At 51.8% G+C, this 21,258-nt stretch overlaps 1 protein-coding gene across 3 annotated transcripts in view; it reads left to right on the top strand.

The window, feature by feature from the left end:
* The window catches only part of LOC122385834 (hemicentin-2-like), a 98,993-nt gene that overhangs the window by 63,469 nt on the left and 14,266 nt on the right, over nt 1-21,258 (top strand). For all 3 annotated transcript variants that reach the window (XM_043374413.1, XM_043374412.1, XM_043374414.1), the window contains exons 2-9: nt 10,899-11,085; nt 12,476-12,630; nt 13,316-13,477; nt 15,488-15,649; nt 16,636-16,802; nt 17,687-17,837; nt 18,051-18,162; nt 19,057-19,238. In XM_043374413.1, the coding sequence (XP_043230348.1) occupies nt 10,899-11,085; nt 12,476-12,630; nt 13,316-13,477; nt 15,488-15,649; nt 16,636-16,802; nt 17,687-17,837; nt 18,051-18,162; nt 19,057-19,238 (1,278 nt within the window). The remainder of the gene's footprint in view (nt 1-10,898; nt 11,086-12,475; nt 12,631-13,315; nt 13,478-15,487; nt 15,650-16,635; nt 16,803-17,686; nt 17,838-18,050; nt 18,163-19,056; nt 19,239-21,258) is intronic.

Raw genomic sequence — 21,258 nt, 5'->3', positions numbered from 1 at the left:
CGCTGACCCCAGCCGTCGGCCCATGCGCCGGCGGGCAAGTCATCGCAGAGGCGGCTCCAGGGAGACAATCGAGGAGCACACTACCACAGGGCCCCTAGAGACCGTCATGGGTCCTCAGAGGCCGGCATAGAGCCTTCAGAAGCCAGTACGGGGCCCTCAGAGGCACCCAAGAGACAAGGGCCAGCCTTGGGTGTCAGTGACAGAAATGGGGTTATCAGCAGCCGGTGTGAGACATTTAGAGGCCGGTTTGGGGCCCTCAGAGGCCAGTTTGGGACCCTTAGAAGCCAGTTTAGGGCCCTCTGGGCTCTGAGACCAGTACAGGGCCTTCAAAGGTCAGTTTGGAACCATCAGAGGCCGACGTGGGTCCTCAGAGGCCAGTGTGATTTCTACAGACCAACGTGGAGCCCTCAGAGGTCAGTATGGGGCCCTAAAAGACCGGACAGAGTGTCCTCAAAAGCCAGGATGGGCCCTCAGAGGCCAATGTTGGTCCTAAGAGACCGGCATCGGGCCTCCAGAAGCCAGTACGGGCCCTCAGAAGTGCCCAAGGGTTAGTCTTTGTCCGCCAGAGACAGAAATTGGGCCATCCGAAGCCACAGTGTTGGGCCCTAGGAGGCCAGTTTGGGCCGTCAGAGACCAGTTTGGACCCTCAAAAGACCAGCGTGGGTCCGTACCGGCAGTGTGAGGCCCTCAGAGACCAGTACAAAGTATCTTATCTATCTTACAGGTACCTTACAGGCCAGCGTGGAGCCCTCAGAGGTCAGTGTGGGGCCCTAAAAGACCAGCATGGGTCGGTGTTGGACCCCAGAGGTCAGCATAGGGCCCTCAGAGGCCGATACCCTTAGAGACCGGCATCGAGCCTTCAGAAGTCAGTACGGGCCCTCGGGGACACCCAAAGGCCAGTCTAGGGCCTCCAGAAAAAGAAATGAGGCCATTAGAGGCGTGGACCCCCCCCCCCCCGAGAGACCAGATTGGGAGCCCTCGAGACCAGTACAGGGCCCTCAAAGGCCAGTTTGAGGCCCTCAGAGGTCGATGCGGGCTCTTAGTGACCGGCACCCAAAGGTAAGTCCTGAACCCCAGAGACAGAAATGAGGCCACCAAGAGATCAGTGTGGGGCCCTCAAAGGACGGTTGGGGGACTCCTGATGCCGCTTTAGGGCCCTCAAGGGTCAGTGGAGGGCCCTGAGAGGTCAATGTGGGCCCTCATCGGTCGATGTGGGCCCTCATCGGTCAAGGTGGGCCCTTGAAGGCCACTGAAGCGCCCTCAGAAGTCAGGATACTCAAAGACCGGTATGGGGGCTGTTACATAATACCCGGCGTTGGTTTCTTGAGCCTCGTAACAATCGGGTAAGAGCCAGGGCCCCTACGCCTATCGGGGCCCATCGGTTGTTTAAGGGGGCAAATTATATGATGGCCCCTGATTTGTCTTTGGGGGGCCATGGCCCTGATGCCCCCCTGCGACCTCCACTGGGCACCCCCCCCCCCCCACTGAGCGGTGAGCGGCGCACCAGGAATCGAAATCCACGATTTTGTTAACTGGTCATTTTTGCATGTCCGACAGCTCTATACGGCCTTGTGACAGCTCAAGCTCTTGAGAGGAGGGTAGTACCTACATTAGAGGGGGCGGCGATGGCATTTGCACTTGAGGCGGCAGCGCCTACACTTAGAGGGGGCGGCACCTACATTACATTTTATGGGCAGCACCCTAACTTGAGGGGCGGCACCCACGCATGGGGGGGGCATCTATCTACATGTGAGGGAAAGGCACCTTCATTTCAAGGGGTGGCACGTACACTCAGGGGGTGGCACCTACATTTGAGGGGGCTGCACTGCAACTAGGCCCTAGGGGGCGGCAACTACACCCTAGGGTGCCAACTACATTCGAAGGGACGGCACCTTCATTTTATGGGATGACCGATGACACCTATGCATAAGTGGCCGGGGCCAACATTTGAGGGGGCGGCGCGGCACCTTCATTCGAGGGGGCGGCACCTGAATTCGAGGGGCGGCATTTAGGTACATTTGAGGGGGCGGCACCTGCATTCGAGGAGGGCCGGCACCTACATTCGAGGGGGCGGCACTAACATTTGAGGGGGCGGCACCTGCATTCGAGGAGGGCCGGCACCTACATTCGAAGGGGCGGCACTAACATTTGAGGGGGCGGCACCTACATTCGAGGAGGGCCGGCATCTACATTCGAGGGGGCGGCACTAACATTTGAGGGGGCGGCATTCGAGGAGGGCCGGCATCTACATTCGAGGGGGCGGCACTAACATTTGAAGGGGCGGCACCTACATTCAAGGGGCGGGATTTAGGTACATTTGAGGGGGCGGCACCAACATTCGAGGGGGCGGCACTAACATTTGAGGGGGCGGCACCTGCATTCGAGGAGGGCCGGCATCTACATTCGAGGGGGCGGCACTAAGATTTGAGGGGGCGGCACCTGCATTCGAGGAGGGGCGGCACCTGCATTCGAGGAGGGCCGGCACCTACATTCGAGGGGGCGGTACTAACATTTGAGGGGGCGGCACCTACATTCGAGGGGGCGGCACTTGCATTCGAGGAGGGCCGGTATCTACATTCGAGGGAGGGGGCGGCACTAACATTTGAGGGGGCAGCACTTACATTCGAGGGGGCGGCACCTACATTCGAGGGGCGGCATTTAGGTACATTTTAGGGGCGGCACCAACATTCGAGGGGGTGGCACCAACATTCGAGGGGGTGGCACCTACATTCGAGGGGATGGCGCCTACATTTAATGAGCGGCGCCTACATTCGAGGGGGCGGCACTTACATTTGAGGGGGCGGCACCTACATTCGAGGGGCGGCACCTACATTCGAGGAGGGCCGGCATCTACATTCGAGGGGGCGGCACTAACATTTGAGGGGGCGGCACCTACATTCGAGGAGGGCCGGCATCTACATTCGAGGGGGCGGCACTAACATTTGAAGGGGCGGCACCTACATTCGAGGGGCGGGATTTAGGTACATTTGAGGGGGCGGCACCAACATTCGAGGGGGCGGCACTAACATTTGAGGGGGCGGCACCTGCATTCGAGGAGGGCCGGCACCTACATTCGAGGGGGCGGCACTAACATTTGAGGGGGCGGCACCTACATTCGAGGAGGGCCGGCATCTTCATTCGAGGGGGCGGCACTAACATTTGAGGGGAGGCACTTACATTCGAGGGTGCGGCACCTACATTCGAGGGGCGGCATTAAGGTCCATTTGAGGGGGCGGCACCAACATTCGAGGCGGGCCGGCATCTACATTTGAGGGGGCGGCACTAACATTTGAGGGGGCGGCACCTGCATTCGAGGAGGGGCGGCACCTGCATTCGAGGAGGGCCGGCACCTACATTCGAGGGGGCGGTACTAACATTTGAGGGGGCGGCACCTACATTCGAGGGGCGACATTAACATTTGAGGGGGCGGCACCTACATTCGAGGGGGCGGCACTAACATTTGAGGGGAGGCACTTACATTCGAGGGGGCGGCACCTACATTCGAGGGGCGGCATTAAGGTACATTTGAGGGGGCGGCACCAACATTCGAGGAGGGCCGGCATCTACATTCGAGGGGGCGGCACTAACATCTGAGGGGGCGGCACCTGCATTCGAGGAGGGGCGGCACCTGCATTCGAGGAGGGCCGGCACCTACATTCGAGGGGGCGGTACTAACATTTGAGGGGGCGGCACCTACATTCGAGGGGCGACATTAACATTTGAGGGGGCGGCACCTACATTCGAGGGGGCGACACCAACATTCGAGGGGGCGGCACCTACATTCGAGGGGGCGGCACTTGCATTCGAGGAGGGCCGTCATCTACATTCGAGGGAGGGGGCGGCACTATAGTTCGTTTTTCTAAGTTCGACCCTCACTGTAAACATCTTTTTGAACATAGCACGAGAATTGCTAGCTGAATTACTCAGAAAACTGGTTAGCGCACATTGTACTGCATACATCAATAATATTTTGCTAATAAGTTTTAAACACGGATGATATACCGTTCTGTTAAACGCCGTGCGATCTATTGATCAGTTCAGTTATAATTTATGACAAAATGTCTATCCCTGTGGGGTTGTATATAAAGGCAAATACGAGCTAGGAGTCTGGGAAATAAGAGCCAGGAAGAAATATTTTTTGAGTAAAACTAATCGTCTGTGAAATCAATGTGCGCCAGCCAGTTTTCCAAGTAATTCAGCTAGCAATTCTCGTGCTGTGTTCAAAGAGATGATTACAGTGAGGGTCGAACTTAAGAAAAACGGACTATAACATTTGAGGGGGCAGCACTTACATTCGAGGGGGCGGCACCTACATTCGAGGGGCGGCATTTAGGTACATTTGAGGGGCGGCACCAACATTCGAGGGGGTGGCACCTACATTCGAGGGGATGGCGCCTACATTTTATGAGCGGCGCCTACATTCGAGGGGGCGGCACTTACATTTGAGGGGCGGCACCTACATTCGAGGGGCGGCACCTACCTTCGAGGGGCGGCACTTACATTCGAGGGGGCGGCACCTACATTCGAGGGAGCGGCACCTACATTTGAGGTCTAAAGAGGCGGCAACTAGATAGTTGAGGGGTGACTATTGCCTACATGATGGGTAGGGCTCTTTTGAAAGATGGTGCCAAGTCAACGGGTGGCATAGAGTTTTGGGATGGCTCAGGGTTATGGGGGCGGCACCATTCGAGTCGCCAGCCGATTTATTTCAGTTGTAAAGTTGGGGTTGCACAAACCGATGTTGGGGTTGCACAATTCAAAGTTGGGGTTGCACGTGCAACCCCAACTTAATATAAAAATCCACCCCTGGCTAACGACATCATAAATCCAACGATATCAGTGTTATCACCGGATGGGCGCCAAGATCAAATGTATATTCACCCGCATATCTCAGTCAGATGACTCTGTTGTGGCGCGGACCTTTTTCTGCCTCTGACGACGTTTGACAAAATGGATTTTTTATGCGAATGCTCACGCCCCGTAGCAAAAACCTTCATCACTCCCCCAGCGGAGCACGCAATAAACCGAGACGAGCGGCGTATCGTCTTCCCCGCGGCGCGGCGCCGCTCGGGGCGGCGCGGACAAGGGGACGATCAATCGCACCCCTTTGTTTTTTGTCTCCCCTTCGAACCGAGTCATTTCGGTGATAAATCAGACGTTCTGGTGATAGATCAGTCGTTCTGTCGGCACTCGGACGCGCGGCCGTCTTATCACTTTCCGTGGTCTCCCCGTGAGAAATTGTCGCGCCCACCTCTGCTGTCGGGGGTTTCCGTGTGGGCACGATAGCTGTCCCCAGACATGATGGCGGCATATCGCCAATGGAGCCATTTGACACATATGTGACCAGTCCAGATGAGCGCTATTCGACGCCGACCCTTGAGCCCCGGATGTAATTGTCGGCAATTGCAGCCGTCACACATCGCGAAAACGGGCAGTTTCCGCTGGTTTATTGGAGCAAATCACCAGCCAGTAAACTGCAGACAAGAACCACTATAACCCTTCCGGCTTGATTAAGGATATCGATGTTGCGGACGGTCTGGAACCGAGGAATTTGCTGCAGGATTATAATGCAAACTGGGACATTTGCCGACGGACGCTGTCGCTGGAACAAAGCAGGATGTCACATAACTACCGTCTCTGGCCGCCGCTCCGCTGTGCCATTACGGAGGCGGTGCAGTCTATTCGGCAGTCGCTGGTCCGTATCGTGCGCTGCCGTCGTCCTGTCGTCACAAATTCACCGCACTGGGCCGGCTTAGGGAGAGAGAAGAACGGAAAGACAGCGTGCGTCGACTGTGCCGTCTCTGGGTATGCAATTCATAAGCTGCGGGCATTATGTTTATGGTAAAAAAAGAAGACTTTGAATATCAACGTAGCGAAATATGAAGGATATCAATATTACTCCAGTTAATATCACAATGATTTCCAGCTAAGAAAGCAGTCTTTCAATCTCTACCCTAGAAAGTTCTGCGCAGGCGGCCGTTCTCTGTTGGCGAGGTGTGAGGGCGACTGAGAGCCGGGCATTCAGTGACCGCTAAATTGGCGCCGTGACGTATGTGGCGCAGCTCGCACCGGTGCGTCGCCGCCGCCCTGGAAACCCAGCGGCCTTTGCTGCCGCCAAACACACTATTCAGCTGATTGGCTGGCCCAGAGCTCATTTGATGCCGGCCATTCACTACGCGGACCGGCCGGCGCGGCGGCAACCGACAGCCGGTGGCAACTTTTCCCCGCGTCGCCCGCGTCGGTCGCACCTCTGCCGTCGCCTTCGACGACAGGGCGGGCACCGCACTGAAAGGAAGCGAATTAGCTCGCTCGATGATCATTAGCCCTGTGGCTGGGGAGCGACGAAGCCCGCCGTCGCCGCCGCAAATTGAAACGCGGTCCGATTGGGTCTCCGCCGAGAAAAAGGTGGCTTGCGTCGCGGCCGACGACGAAGGCGACGTTGCTAACGGCTGCGGCGGCTGCGGCGGAGCGATTGGCTCCGTTGGCGATGAAGTGACTGTCGAGGACGAGGCGAGCACTGCTCTCCGTTAATCCAGCACACCGCTAATGGAGACGACCACAGGACAGGTAGAGCAGGAGATAGGCAGAGCGGTGTTGGAGTGCTCGAGTAGCCCGGGCTGCCACATATTGCTGTAACATGGGCCGAGATATTGTCGCCAGTTCTGAGAATTGCTTTGAGAGCACTGCTCTCGGACCTCGTCCTGCGGGGGTCCAAGCTGACAGCCATATTGACATACTCACCTTTCCGAGCAGAGCATACTCGGGAGAGACGTGTGAAGGTACACCGAATACGCGTGCAGGCGCGTAGTTCCGCACTCGAAAAGGTTTGAGTTCAAATTGATCCAGAGCACTCCCCAGAGTGAGTGAATCATTTTCCACTGGCAGCCCAGTCTGCTGCGAGCTGAATTCAAAGCGACCTTGAGAGCTCCCTGAATGGACTGAGAGTGATTATTGACGCCCGTCCCGAGAAGCCTTTCCCAATAAATTTCGACCAGCCGCTGCTCCGCCCGCCGCCCGGGAGTACCCACCCAGTGACCGGGAGTGCTCTGGGACCCCTGGGGAGTCCGTCTGAACTGGTAGCTGCGGGTGCGTGGCAGCCGACTCGGGTCAGATCATTGGGAGACCACCAGCGTCCCATTCCGCGCTCTGAGGTCCACCCGGATCACATATCGCGTTACAGATCCTATGCGGGCACCCCACTATGCCAACATCAAAGACCCCAGCGGGCACTCCAAGCCAACTGCAACCAACACCGTCAAACACTCAGCGGCCCACCAAACACACCCAGACCCTCCCCGGGCCCGGCCTCTGACGCCGGCGACTGCCACTGTGCCCGGCAGCCCAATCCGTCAGGGACAGATGTCTGCGGCCGACCCTTCCGCCTGTCGGCGCGGCGCCGGGTCTGTCGGCTGTGATACGCCTCCGTCCCAGCCGGCTGAACCCGCCCGGGGCTCTGCAAAGTGCAGTGTACCATCACGGCTGTGTGTTCCGCGGCGGGATGTGCCATTTTGCACCAGACAGCTCTGTGAAGGGAGGCCAGTCGAGCGTTGTCTCCCGGGGCGAGTTCAGCGGACGTCTCGCCCCGGGTCGTGTACCCCGAAGAGGAGGCCGGTGACTCGGTCTGTTTGATGTTGCTCCAGTTCGGGGAGGGCCGGCGACCACATGTTGCAGGCCGATTGAAGCATTGGGAAGCCGCGCGCGCCGCTGCCTCCGGTCTGCAACCATCCGTGCCGAGACTGAGCGCAGTCGCTTCTCTAGAAGTGATTATGGAGGATAAAGGATAGAAAGAAATCAAATGTAACGAATGGTGGTTTTACCATCAACCATTTATATTTAAAGGAAACGGAAGCATTATATCATGATTATCCTCCTAGCAATATCGAGATTTCTAGCATTACGTCATTGTTGCCCTTTGATGCCAATTGATGCACAAAAGACGGATACAACAGTAATTATTGAAATTATTTCCTACTTTTCACATCATGTTTTCCTTTATATGAGTCCTTTATTTGCATTTTTTTACATTGCACCTATCTAGTTCATTCATCAAAATAATGATAGGTTTATGGCGACTTTTTACATGCACATCAACCGCATTTTCACAATGACAACATCCCGAAACCCAATACCCTTCAGTTTGCACGATGTATTCTTCCCTATGCGATATAAAATACACAACCACACCTCCGTTGGATGCCGCGCTCGCAGCTGTGTCTCCCCTAACCCATCTGCTCCCCCTCTGATTACCGACATCCGAGATGAATGCGCCACGACCGCCGCCGTCTCCTGATGGCGTGTTCGGCTAATTCGACGCATCGCCAGCCGTGCTGCCCCGTCCACCGGGCGTTCATAACCCGTCCGGAGGCAATCACGGTCCTACCGGAGGGCAGGGGCGGTGCCAGGCGTCATATTTGGGGTGGCTTCACACTTCTAATTACAATGGGAAATAATAGGGAAATGTTTGTTTCCTCTGATTACGAGTAAATATTATATTTTCATAGAAGAAAATGTTGCTGATGCAGCCAAATGACGACCTCGCGGCCCATGCTGCCCGTCCTCACGCCAATCTGGTTTCGTCGTCTTGCGCTGTTCCTGGACGCGCCGCTGAGCGATGCCATTTTCCGGGGTCGCTGCGCTGCCCACGGATATAGTGGCCCGTCATCAGAGCAGTGCGCTGTGTCATCACGTCTCCGCTGAGGAGGGCCCACCTTCTCGCCCCAGTGCCTGCGGGTCGCCCTCCCCAGCTCCTCCCCGGTCCCTCCCCAGCCCTCCCTCGGTGCCGGCGATGTGCCCAGTGATTGGCTGCACCAATGGTCGCCGCCTGGTGGCCATGCCAACTCATTAGGCAGGGAACTGGTCTGGCCAAAATCGTCACTGCCCACCGGACCTCTGCCCACACAGCTGCCACCGGAGCGACTCTCTCTCTCTCTCTCTCTCTCTCTCTCTCTCTCTCTCTCTCTCTCTCTCTCTCTCTCTCTCTCTCTCTCTCTCTCTCTCTCTCTCTCTCTCTCTCTCTCTCTCTCTCTCTCCGTATCACTGTATCTGAACTCATCCCGCACCCACCTCTCCTTTTACCTCCATCTCTCCCCACGCGCCCAGCGGACCACGTCGTCCGCAGGTTACTTCTGTGTCTTCCCGGTAGCAGTTGTCAGTAAAGAGGTGGGGAGCATTCATTCTGGCCAGGGTTCATAATGTCCAGGGTACGTTATGCCCAGTGTCGAAATGGCCAGTGCCTTAAATGGGCCAGAGTTCATAATGTCCAGGGATTGCATGGTCCAAATGCGGCCAACTGGCTGCAGATAGGGTATATTCAAAGAGGCCAGGGTTCATAATGTCCAGGGCACGATGTGTCCAGTGTTCGAAATGGCCAGGGTTCATAATGTCCAGGGCACGATGTGTCCAGTGTTCAAAATGGCCAGAGTTCATAATGTCCAGGGCACGATGTGTCCAGTGTTCAAAATGGCCAGTGCCTTGAATAGGCCAGAGTTCATAGTGTCCAGGGATTACATAGTCACTGAAAGTGACGTCATTATGTAGAAAACACGGAACCAGCTCAATGCGAAGCAGTGCAGTGCCGAAGGCAATGCCTTAGGAGAGATTACAGGCAATAGTAAATCAAATATTTTTAGGTTAAGTGGTTATGTATCTGGCTTCAGGCCGAAGGCCTGAAGCCTGATGCATAACCACTTAACCTAAAAATATTTGATTTACTATTGCTTGCAATCTATTCATGCGAGAAACTATTTCCTTATCCCCGGTAGGCAAACATCATTACCTTAGGTTAGGTTAGGTTAGGTTAGGTAGGTTAGGTTAGGTTAGGTTAGGTTAGGTTAGGTTAGGTTAGGATAGGATAGGTTAGGTTAGGTTAGGTTAGGTTTGGTTGGGTTGGGTGGACTATGTAATCCCTGGACACTATGAACTCTGGCCCATTCAAGGCACTGGCCATTTTGAACACTGGACATATCGTGCCCTGGACATTATGAACACTGGCCATTTCGAACACTGGACACATCGTGCCCTGGACATTATGAACCCTGGCCATTTCGAACACTGGGCACATCGTGCCCTGGACATTATGAACCCTGGCCTCTTTGAATTTACCCTATCTGCAGCCAGTTGGCCACATTTGGACCATGTAATCCCTGGACAATGTGAACACTGGCCAATTCAGGGCACTGGCCATTTCGAGCACTGGACACATTGTGCCCTGGACATTATGAACCCTGGCCTAAATAATACGCACCCAAAGAGGTCGGTAGCAGCCGTCTGTAAAGTGTCGGCGGCGGCACAGTACCGACCGTCAGATACGGGGTCAATGGGGCCTGCCACCGTGAGATACGCGGCCGGAAATTTGTCGTGTTCCTGTGACAGCTCAGCCGGGCTGACACGGTGTCATGAGCGCGGATGAACGGCAGAACTGATGGAACATCTCGCCGGCGCTGAGCTGAGAAAGGCCGCATTCAGGCGGAATTGAGCGCCATGATAGCGCTGGATGGTGTGTGGTCTTATGCTGCTGCTGAACATGTTTTGGGAATGTAGGCACACGTGTGTTATCCTTATATGCTATAGTGTGCTTGCAATTCTCTGCTTTGATTTTATATTATTTCGCAGGTCTCGGTACATCGATGTTTGGCTATTTCATTGTCAAGGTGTTTTCGCAGAACTTGGATAGCGGGCACAGTGCGTATCAAGTTCTGTAACAAGGTTGTGCTAGTTACCTTGTGTGCGCTTGGAAAATTGCTTTCAGAGACAGATACTGGCCTCGCTGAATTGAACACGGACATGTTGCACTGATCTCATTTGTTTTGTAGACTGTTCTAGCTGACTGCACACAGTTTGGTTTCTTGCTCGTTATCAGGAAGTCAGTGTGTTGACGTTGGCACATCTCTGTGTTCCAGGTCGTGTCAAACAAGTGGACATCACAGGGCTGGTCGGGGACTCGATCAGACTGCCCTGTGAGATCGACGAGGAAAAGTGCGGCGAGGTTCACAACATCCAGTGGTACCGCGGCGACGGAGACACACGAGTCTTCGTTTATTCCGAGCTGGCCAAAGTTGACACCAGCGAGAACATGCTTCAGGACAGGTAAGACGACGATGCTCCTGGACATGCTCCAGAGCACAGCGCTAAACCCACATAGAACATGTTTAAAACGAGATCAGGCTAGTAACCATCTGTTTTTCATCAACCGAATTCCGGAAAAAAGTAATAACCCTGTGGCAGCTGAATCTTTCCAATTGTAAACAGCCAACTTTGTTTGAACCCCCGTGTCCTCGGCGTATGTTTCCGACATGTTTGTTAGCTCGCGTCTTTTTAATCGTCGGGCCTGGAGGCGCAGGTTTGCGTCCTTTGCCGTCGGCGGAGTGAGATGGAACACTGAGCGTCTGATCAATACCGAATAACCGAGCCATTCATCGGCCGGCGATAAAATCAATGACATGTCGGCCGGCACCGATCGCTGGCGATCATTGCTCGTCGACCAGCTGCGGCCAACGCCCCGAACGCCCGGCTCGGTCGAAATGCTATGCAGGGTATCCAAACCTCTCTCTGCAATACTCGAGAGTTACCGCCGCAGCAGCCGTCACTGCTCGCCACCAGAGCCGCCGTCCAAACGTCCAACGCGATAAATAAATCCCCGAAACGGATCGCGTCTCCGACGAATCCAAATTAGTCCGACGTCAGCATCGATTCAGTGACTGAAATCACGACCGGCAGACCTGCCGACCGGCTCGGCCATTCGGCTCGCCGTCGCCGGGGCCATGCGCAACGCCGCCTTTTTGCTGACGCCAGCGTATTGGAGCTGAGATGAGGCCCTCCGGCCGGCATTATGAGGGCGCCGACTCGTCAGCCGGACGCGGGGTGCCGTTTGGCGTAAGCGATGTGCCGGTCAGGGCCGGACGGGGCAGGGTGGGATGTTAAAGGCAACGTCTGGACCGACGTCCGCGGTCATGTGATGACGATAGCGTGTTGGGCGGTCGGTAACACGTTCGTCGTTCCCCCAAGGCTGGACAGGGTGCGACTGATATCAGGTGTCGGATCGAATTGATAGCTGCGACGGTTGCTGAGTAGTAATGGTGCAGCGGGCAGGGAGGGCAGAGTGCCGGACTGATTGACGCTCACGACCGTCGTCAACTGCTCCAGTCAGCAATATGTCCTCTCCTCTGGAGACATTCCGGTTATACGACGTCCTATTTCCCCGTGATTTGTGTCTTTGATCACGAAGTTAGAGCGGCGCTTCGTTTAATGAAAACCAGTGATGTTTTTGCTACAAGCTATGCACCCGACGATAGAAAATTCAGCGACAGAATACCTCGAGTGACCTGTTGATCTAAATGTTTTTCCAATGTTAACAATGCGATGTTTAAATGCACCTGATGTTGCAGCCTTATGCCTGTAATGTTATAGTTAGTTATTAACCGATGTTCGATGCGCTCACGATTTACAAGTAACGAGTATGCAATAATGTGTTTCTTAGGGGCTACTTCCAGTACACGAAAGGCTCTTCCCTGACGGAGTTGGAGATCCGTAACCTGAAGGCGGATGACGAGAGCTTGTACAAGTGTGAGCTGACGTATCTGGAGGTCCGCGACAACTGTGCCGTCATTCAGTTCGTCAACCTCACCACTATAGGTAAGATAAACATAAACAATTGAGCATATTTGTTACTTAAATGTTGCAACACTGCTAGAAGATAAGTTTGTTGTTGTTTTGATAATCATTTTCATAATTTATGTAAGCGATGACCTTGTGTTCTTTTTCCCATAACTAGTCTGCAACCTATTTATGTCTTCTTTGAATGAGTGAAAAATCAAATAAATTTTGTTCCAAAGTTAGGTAAAGGGTCCCTCGGATGTTCAATGCTCATCTTATAGCGCAAAGAAGTGTGTTGGCAAGATTTAGGATACCGCCAAATTGTGTGCAAACTTGTGATTGCTTCCATTCAATATATCACTACAATTTCAACTCTATTCATGCTATCGAGACGCTACTTTTTCACGATGTGATAACTTTGCCTCGTTTGGCTGGTCCAACTTTTTGGCGACCCTCTCAAAGAACCGTGTTGCGTCGCTTCTGCCTTCAATGACTACCAAGACATGAATAATGAAATTGGCTTTCTGTTTTGATGCTGGTTTTCCTAAACAAACTTTATATCAATCATGGAAATATATCTCAGTAGCTACTAACCAGTTGCCACGCACGATTCGGCGCTGTGAAATATTGAAGCCTGGCCAAAACTACACAGATTACTTTTCAAAGATAATGACTCAATCCGACATTCGACTGGGACCCAACTCACACTCTGTTTTATTCACAGCCAAGCCGAGCAGCATCCGCATTCTGCTGGAGGACGGCACGGAGGCCGGCGCTATGATTGGTCCATTTGAAGAGGACGCCCAGCTGTACCTCAAGTGCGAGTCGGCCGGGGGCAAGCCGGCCGCCTCCGTCACCTGGTGGAACGACACCATCAACATGGGAGGTCAGTCGGCACACCGCGCGGGTCACCGGTTCAGGGGGGCAGGGACGGGGGCAGCGGGCGCGCCCAGCGAGAGGTCACGTTCTGATACGGCCGTCAGCCGCCGAGGCCGGCGTAGACACGACCCAATCACCGCCAGCTTACAGGCGTTTGGTTTTACAGCATGGGGCGCACGGCATGGCGCCGAATGCAGTGACGATGGCAAATGATATGGGCGCTGGAGCTGGGACCAGCTGCTCGGGCATGGTGGAATAGGAGTTACTTGTCGATACAGCTTGTGCAGGCTTGCGCTACGGAGGACTGGAATGACAATTATTGCAACAACAAAAATATCACTTTAAATTGAGCGGCTGGTATTTCGAAGAAGCAGGCATGGTTCTGTAGACCTCGCGTCATCAATGCAATCTCATTTCACTGCACAATACCAAGACAGCTGAGCTTTTATAGAGAAATCGTTTAGGCTCTGTCATTAGGTCGTCGGCCGCCGCGACTATTCTGAACATGCAGCCGCAGCAATATGAGATAATGTCACTGCTGTGTATTAATGATACCCCATGAAGGCCGTTCGTTTAACGGTAAGTGGCTGATTTCGGCCGGGCGGCAGTGTCTCTACGTCACTCCGTCTCTCGTGGGTCATGTCAGGGAGGAAATATTGTCCCCAGAACCTGCCATTTATAACGCCGCGACACTATGGAGGTTGATAGTCCCGCATCCTTCCGGCGCCAGGAGCTCGGGGACAGTCGTGAGGGATATTAATTGCGGAAAATGTATCATTAGGCAATGCTGGGGAATCAGCCGAACCGCCAGCCATTAATTCAAAATGATAAAATGCCGGGTCCCCGAATGACATTCAGGAAATTTGCCCATGAATTAAAACCACAGATGGAGGGCGTTTCGACGAAGCTTTTCCAAATACACGGCCACATCTGGAAACTTCCCTGGGGTAACGACTCCGTGTTCAAATCACCGCAGGCGTCCCAAACACAATCCCAACGCCGAATAGGACTTATCGTAAAACGGAATATATTTGAGATCGTGCGGAGCGGCACCGCAGAATTTCGTCGTCATCTTCAACGAAGATGCGGCCGGCTTATGCGAGGTTATTTTCAATGTGGCCGACGCCGTGAATAGCGCTTTACGAGCGTCCGTCCTCAATAAAAGTGGAACTCAATCGGTGCTCCCAGCGATGCGAGCAGGCACTTGGGCTAGCTGCCGCCCGCTGGGCCGACAAGCTGGTGCGAAACTTTACAGCGAGGCTTTAGATAGACAACCATGTCAAGGACAAAAATGTCAACATGCTTGTCACTTATTCGCATCAATGTCTAGCGAACCGTTTGCTAGCCCCGGAAAGACTGATTGGTGCGTTGCTGATGGCAAAATAGAATTGTGTATTGCTGTCCTAGACCCTAGTGCTTCAAATGGTCGATTGAGGGAAGGCATGTAGGAGGCAACACCGCGTTGTGATACTATGTTTTATGCGTTCAGTGTAGCTACAATCCTACCATATAATAATGCTTATAAAATATGTAAATGGTATCGAGCATAAATATGCCTATAGTAGATATGCCTATGCCGCCAATTATAATATACCGACATTGGGACAATGTAAAACACAGTCATCAATGTCCACTTTGCTGAGTAGAGTGGAGCATCGGCCACGGCGGCGGTGTATGGGTGACTCGGGGGCTGCAGTTAGCTACAAAATGCCGTGCCTCTCATACAACCCCTTGATTACACAGTTCCGCCTTTGAAGTTAGTCTGTTGTGTCACGCGACACATGTTATTCTTTTTATTAATGCAGCAGCTACACTGGTCGTCACGCTGGACTCATCAGTGCCCCATACGAATTGAAACTTTCACCGTAAACCAGGCATCAAATACGTTCAAAATTAAACGAACCGAAACGCACGAATATAGCTCAGTTCGAAACAGAGCCAACGTATAAACCTGTTCGCTACTATAGCTGCACGGACCTTTCAGCTACCCTCCCTGACTGTGTTGTCGCACCCGCAGGTGATGTCGGCGCCATTCTCAGTGAGGACGGCACCGGGGTCGGCATGAACGAGCTGCGGGTGCCACTGACCCGACATGACCTCGGGTCAGTGTTTGAGTGCCGCGCCTCCAATGAGGCCGTCGAGTACCCGCTGAGCACCAAGGTGACACTCGACCTCAACGGTGAGTGACGTTTGGTAATGTCAGATTGACGGTGTGTTTGGGTGATATCCTAACGTACCAGTATGTGTGATGTAGCTTGGAGATCCGTAATACGGAAGGTGAACAGACGGTTTGTTTGTATTCTCATTTACAATGCTGTTGGAATTATGTCGTGTGATACACATACATATTTTTATAGTTTAGTCAACACTCATTTGTGATGGAATTTAGGTAATTTTTGGGTGTCTTGTGATTCAAGAATGTGATTGCCGATAGCTTCGCTTCGGATGTCGCTAGTCAACGCTCACTCAACAATACAACAAGCATAGCACACCCTCATGTTCAAAGCGATTACAGCTTCCATCGGTGATAGCCATTGTTCTTTTTCCACCTCGAAGCTCTCCCGAGATATTTGGCCGTTTCTCGTAAGCGCACTGTTACCCAGACAGATAAAATAAATTTGTCTGGTATCTTGGAACTTGGTTATTGTCTTGAAACTTTTACGATTTGTTGCTAGATTTATTGTTTCTAAGCTTAAATTCTTAGAACATGTCCGTCTTATGTGTGAGAGATAAACTATTTCTTTATGAGTCGCTTGCAAAACTGATAGCGAAGTAGGCAAAAGCGTTTCTTGCTCGCTATTTCTTATAAGGCTGACAGTGTTAGCGGGCTTAGCTCTCTTACGGCTAGTTCATTGTTAATGATAATGCCTTATTTTTGTAGAATGTCCCTGTACTTGTGACTCTAGTGCTTGCTATTAGCAATTTACAAATAGCTTTTGTATGAGCTCATCTCTTCTTTCTTGATTATCTTCAGGGTATACACATATACGTCACGTACCATTTTTGAAAACTGATCGCACAAAAAGTACCAGACGATCGTAACTACATTAGCATACGCTTTCGTTCGTGGCAAAGCATGCAAAACATATCAAACGTGAACCGTATTTCCTATCCAATGATGTTTCATGTGATCTACAATATCCCCTCTCCCACGCCCATTGGCAGTTCGGCCGCGGACGATCGAGCTGTCGGGTCTGGAGAGTCCGGTCGACGAGGGCTCCCAGGTGACGTTGACCTGTAAGGTGACCGGGGCGCGGCCGGCGGCCAACATCACCTGGCTGCGGGGCACCGACCGGCTGCTGGAGCAGACTTCCGACTCCGAGAGGGTCCAGGTGAGCGGGCGGATAGTGGAGGAAAAGAACGGACCGTTGGGATGCTTAGGTGATGATTTAAAAAAGCTACTTCTCGTACTAGAATCTCAAATATTATGGGGAAGCCTGGCAACCTTAGCCAACTAATCTAAAAAATGTCATGGGCCTCATTCCTGTGGAGCTCAATTCAATAAACAGCCTATTGTTGCGACGACGTCAGATATCTGCCAAAGGGTAGAATGCTAGCCGACATGTTACAAAACTATTCTGTTCCGTATGACACGCTTAGATTGGGGAAATCATCAGTGAATACGTAAGTCTTGTGTTGATGGACAGTCGTACCTTGGCGCTAGTGTTTTTCCGGGAGCGTTTTGTGGCGCTAGATTGAATTTCTAAGTAGGGTTATGACGTAGAGTTTGCCATTGATGTACCCTTTCTTCTTTCTTGTGCCCTGCATCCGGTGCATCGCTGAGTGTACCCTTAGCCCGTTTTTACCCCTTTGGAAATCAATTTTCCTGCTTTTATGAATAGTTTGTGCAAAACTGTGGACACGTGTAACCACTTTTTCGCAGAAATGTAGCTCTGTGACATTGTATGTGTGAAAGAAATGCATTTTGCTATGCTAGACTATATATGCAATGAATTTGTCACATACAACTTATGCTCTGAACCATGTTGACTACCCTGACTGCATGCCCGACTTTACGTCTTTTTACCTTCGTCTACTTTACTTCTTTAAATTATCTAACATAAGTGTTTTACCATGGCGCACCCCAAGTCATGTATTTTTTTATTTTCTTAGCCTTTAAAACAAGTTAGAGGTCGAAATAGACAATTCAGACCTCTAGCCTCTGACCCCCTGACTTTTGACCTGACCCGCTGACCTCTAACTTTGACCTCCTCAGCCGGACAGCACCACTGAGACCATCAGTCGGTACACGTTCACGGCCACCCGCGATGTGAACGGAGACGACATCGTCTGTGTGGCCACCAACGCCGTCATCGAGAGGAAAAACGAGTCGCCTCTCAGGGCGCCCGTCAAGGTCCAGGTGCTCTGTGAGTATTTCACTAATTTGTGTCTAATACCTACACAATCTTGTGATGAAGGTTGACGATGAAAAGCAGCATTTTCTGCGTGCTAATTTTCGTTTTGATTATACTCAATTTGTCGTGATAGTTCGCTACTGCATACGCCTACCTAAAAAACAGAACCTCTTAGCCATGCATTTATTACAAAGGTAACTATTGACTGCTTTCAACCGTTTCCAGATGCACCGCAGGTGAGCGTTGAGCCCACCAACATCACAGTGAATGAGTCGATGGACATCCTGCTCTTCTGCGAGATCGACGCCAACCCCACCAACCTCTCATCGGTCATCTGGTGAGTATTGGTTACTGCGATAAATGAACATGACGCGCAAATTGTGGTGATTGTTATACGCTGTAAACCAGGTTTTGGGTCTAGAGCGTGCTCCATATGTAGGAGAAGTGGTGCTAGTGTAAAGAATAAATGAAACCCAGCTAATTTCACGTCCCGGCTTCAGACACTGACAGCTCATACATCGCAGTTCTACTAACTATCAGCTTACTAACAAAACCCAACCACCGAAAGACAAAACTCCAGCGATATCCTCTATCTCCTGTCTACTTTGACCTCCTCCGTCACCAACACTCCGGAAATCCTCCAAAACCCACCCTGACACTCAACAACACATCGTCTCAGAATACGGACATGCCGTCACACCCCTGGCTAAAGCCGGTAAGCCGGCGGTCGGCTCTCAGTGAGGTACTGTTCGGGGCGGAGCGGCCGGCGGACGGGGTCTACAGCCGTCCGCCGACCCCAGGGATTGGCCCTGGGATCGGCCCTGTTCGGAAATGGGTCGCGACAGGCGTGGGTGTAGCTACTTACGGCGTTAGGACAGCAGTCGATGACAATTGATTGGAGCCAGGCGCAGAACGATGGCGTCTGTGTGTCTAAATTTGAACCCGGATCAAGTTTTCAGGGAAATATAAGATATTTCATAAGTGCATATGCAGGGCACGTCATAATTCATCGATGTCTTCGATTTATCTTTCAGATATCTTGCATGTTTTGATAACCTTTTATGAAATACCATTCGACTTTATGTCATCATTAATTCCGCCCAAACACTGCAAATTTGACCTTGTTCATGAACCTCAACTTCGAGACATCCATCCACATTTAGCCCAACATCGTTCACCAGCCCTTTACCCCGCTGCGGAGTTTGACGATCCATCTCTCTCCGTTCGTCAGGTACAAGGACGGCCGGGCACTGGACCTCACCGATGAGGAGAAGTTCGAGGGAGGCGCCCTGGACAACCCGTCGCTGCTGATAAAGAACACGTCCCGCCGGGACGCGGGGCGGTACCGCTGTGAGGTGGCCAACGACGTCGGCGTCGGCAGGGCCGACAACGAGGCAGTAGTGCACGTCCAGTGTGAGTATAGACAGATATTTTCTTCCCAGAATTTCTGACTTACATCGATAAAAATGTGATCGCTGGTATACAGGGTTGGGCAGATAAATTGGGACAAATTTCAACTTCCTCTAAAACGACTACTTTTTGAGTGATAAATATAATTTTTGAACATAAATATAGGCTAATGAATACGTTTCCATGTTATGCAGGTTGTGTTGTAATTTTGAGTCGGCTGGTCACAGAACGTGGGCTTAAGCAAGCCACTATTAACTTAGTCCGCGCGCATATGCGAGCCAATACTCTAATTATGCTCCATCAAATGGCTGAAAGTAGTGTGTATCGAACAGACGTAAACGTTGGTGGAAGAGATGATATTGACTCATCCTTACATACCTATTGCATTGACACCGGCCGCTCCCCCGGATTTCCAGGGGGGCTAAAAGGCAAAATTCAGTTAAATCAGAGGATCCTCGCGAAAACAGTGGCGCGAGCTTACAACGAAGGTAGCCGCGCCATGAGAAAGCAATATTTGAATATACCAGCACCTCAAACATGCACTCTTATGTATTGATGCATATCAACCTGTCAACATAGATGTTGAAGCAGCTGTGACGTTAAAAAGATTGTTTCCTCTTGAAGGGCTTGGAGAAGCGAGCAAGCACGTGCAGGTCTTTTTCGACGATGGTATCCCCATAACCGAACATATGAACAATCGCAAACACCATGTAACATCGCAACCAGCCCAGAAGACGTGATCTTAGTTCCAAAAAGCATGCAGCAGACATCGGTGATGGCATTCCACCCGGTGACTTCTGACGGTCACGTGGGGCCCCTTATTTTACGGAATCGGGAGGGGGTTCGCCATTACAGGGTACCTAACCATTATTCCGGCAGTTCGAATCAACAAGATGAAAGAAGGCAACATCCTGCATGGAGTGATGCTCTTCGAAGAGTCAGCTCCCCGGCATACAGTAAATTAAATACAAAATCTCCTGAAACGGAGGATCCCGCAAACTGTACCCAAGGGAAAATGCCCCCTTCCCCAGTAAACCTCAGCCCACACAAGTTCTGGTTGCTTGGGCGTTTTTGCGCGTGAGTCTAACGAACGTCCCCATGTGACTGTGGTGAGCCTCAGCAGTGCCAGTTGGCTACAATTACGAGCCATTTCAGACGGAAGATCTCGCCGCGCGTGCGGCCAGTCCAGGCACCGATAAGGACTGATGCAGGTGGACAACGGTGACCATATTTGGTGAAAATGTGTAAAATTGGTGTGACAATATGTGATCCAAATTTGAAATGCCTATGTTTACAAATTTCTAAGCTTCGGCGTTCTAAGTGCAAATAGGTATTTTGTCCCAATTTATCTGCCCAACCCTGTACACGAAACAATGATGAGGATGTGGATTGTGGAGGATTCTTTTAGCAACAACTCCTTAGTCGTGCCCAAAGTCAGGCTCAAAGTTTCAGCGCAGTTTTTATGCGTCGTGGTCTCTCCCAAAGCCGCGCTCGCCTCAACAAGTACCCTGTTTTGCTGCTGCCTGACACCAGGCTGATTTTATACGCCTCCGTCAACCTTGTTTACCGTTTGCCTACGTCGTACACATCATTTTATAATGGAGAACAGAGCGCCAAAGTGCACCCTAAACTCAATATCCGCCTCGCGTCAACCGTTGTCACAAGTGTCAAAGTGGCAGCGAAGTGCACAGATTCGCTGCCAAGGCCGATAACACACACTGGAGGGGCAGAAAACCCAGCATTAGACGGCATTTACGAGAGCAATGAAAGTCGTTAAAAATATAGAAAAAAAATACGTCAAAAGAATAACTATATAGCAATGCGATGTGGTTCAGCACAGTTTGTATTTAGTCTAGCCTGTAAAAACAGTAAACGGTTGTAATTTTAATTTTTATCGAGTTTCGATATTGGTACAAAACCAAACCCACTGACTAAATTTATCTGACTTTATCTGACACAGTGTCGAGCTCTCATTCCCATATCTAATTTACGTTTCCGTTTGTTTTTGTTTAAGGCATCAATA

This window comes from Amphibalanus amphitrite, unplaced genomic scaffold (genome assembly GCF_019059575.1).
Source record: "Amphibalanus amphitrite isolate SeventyFive unplaced genomic scaffold, NRLGWU_Aamphi_draft 000233F_arrow, whole genome shotgun sequence".
NCBI lineage: Eukaryota > Metazoa > Arthropoda > Thecostraca > Balanomorpha > Balanidae > Amphibalanus > Amphibalanus amphitrite.
This window is presented reverse-complemented; position numbering and strand designations above follow the sequence as displayed.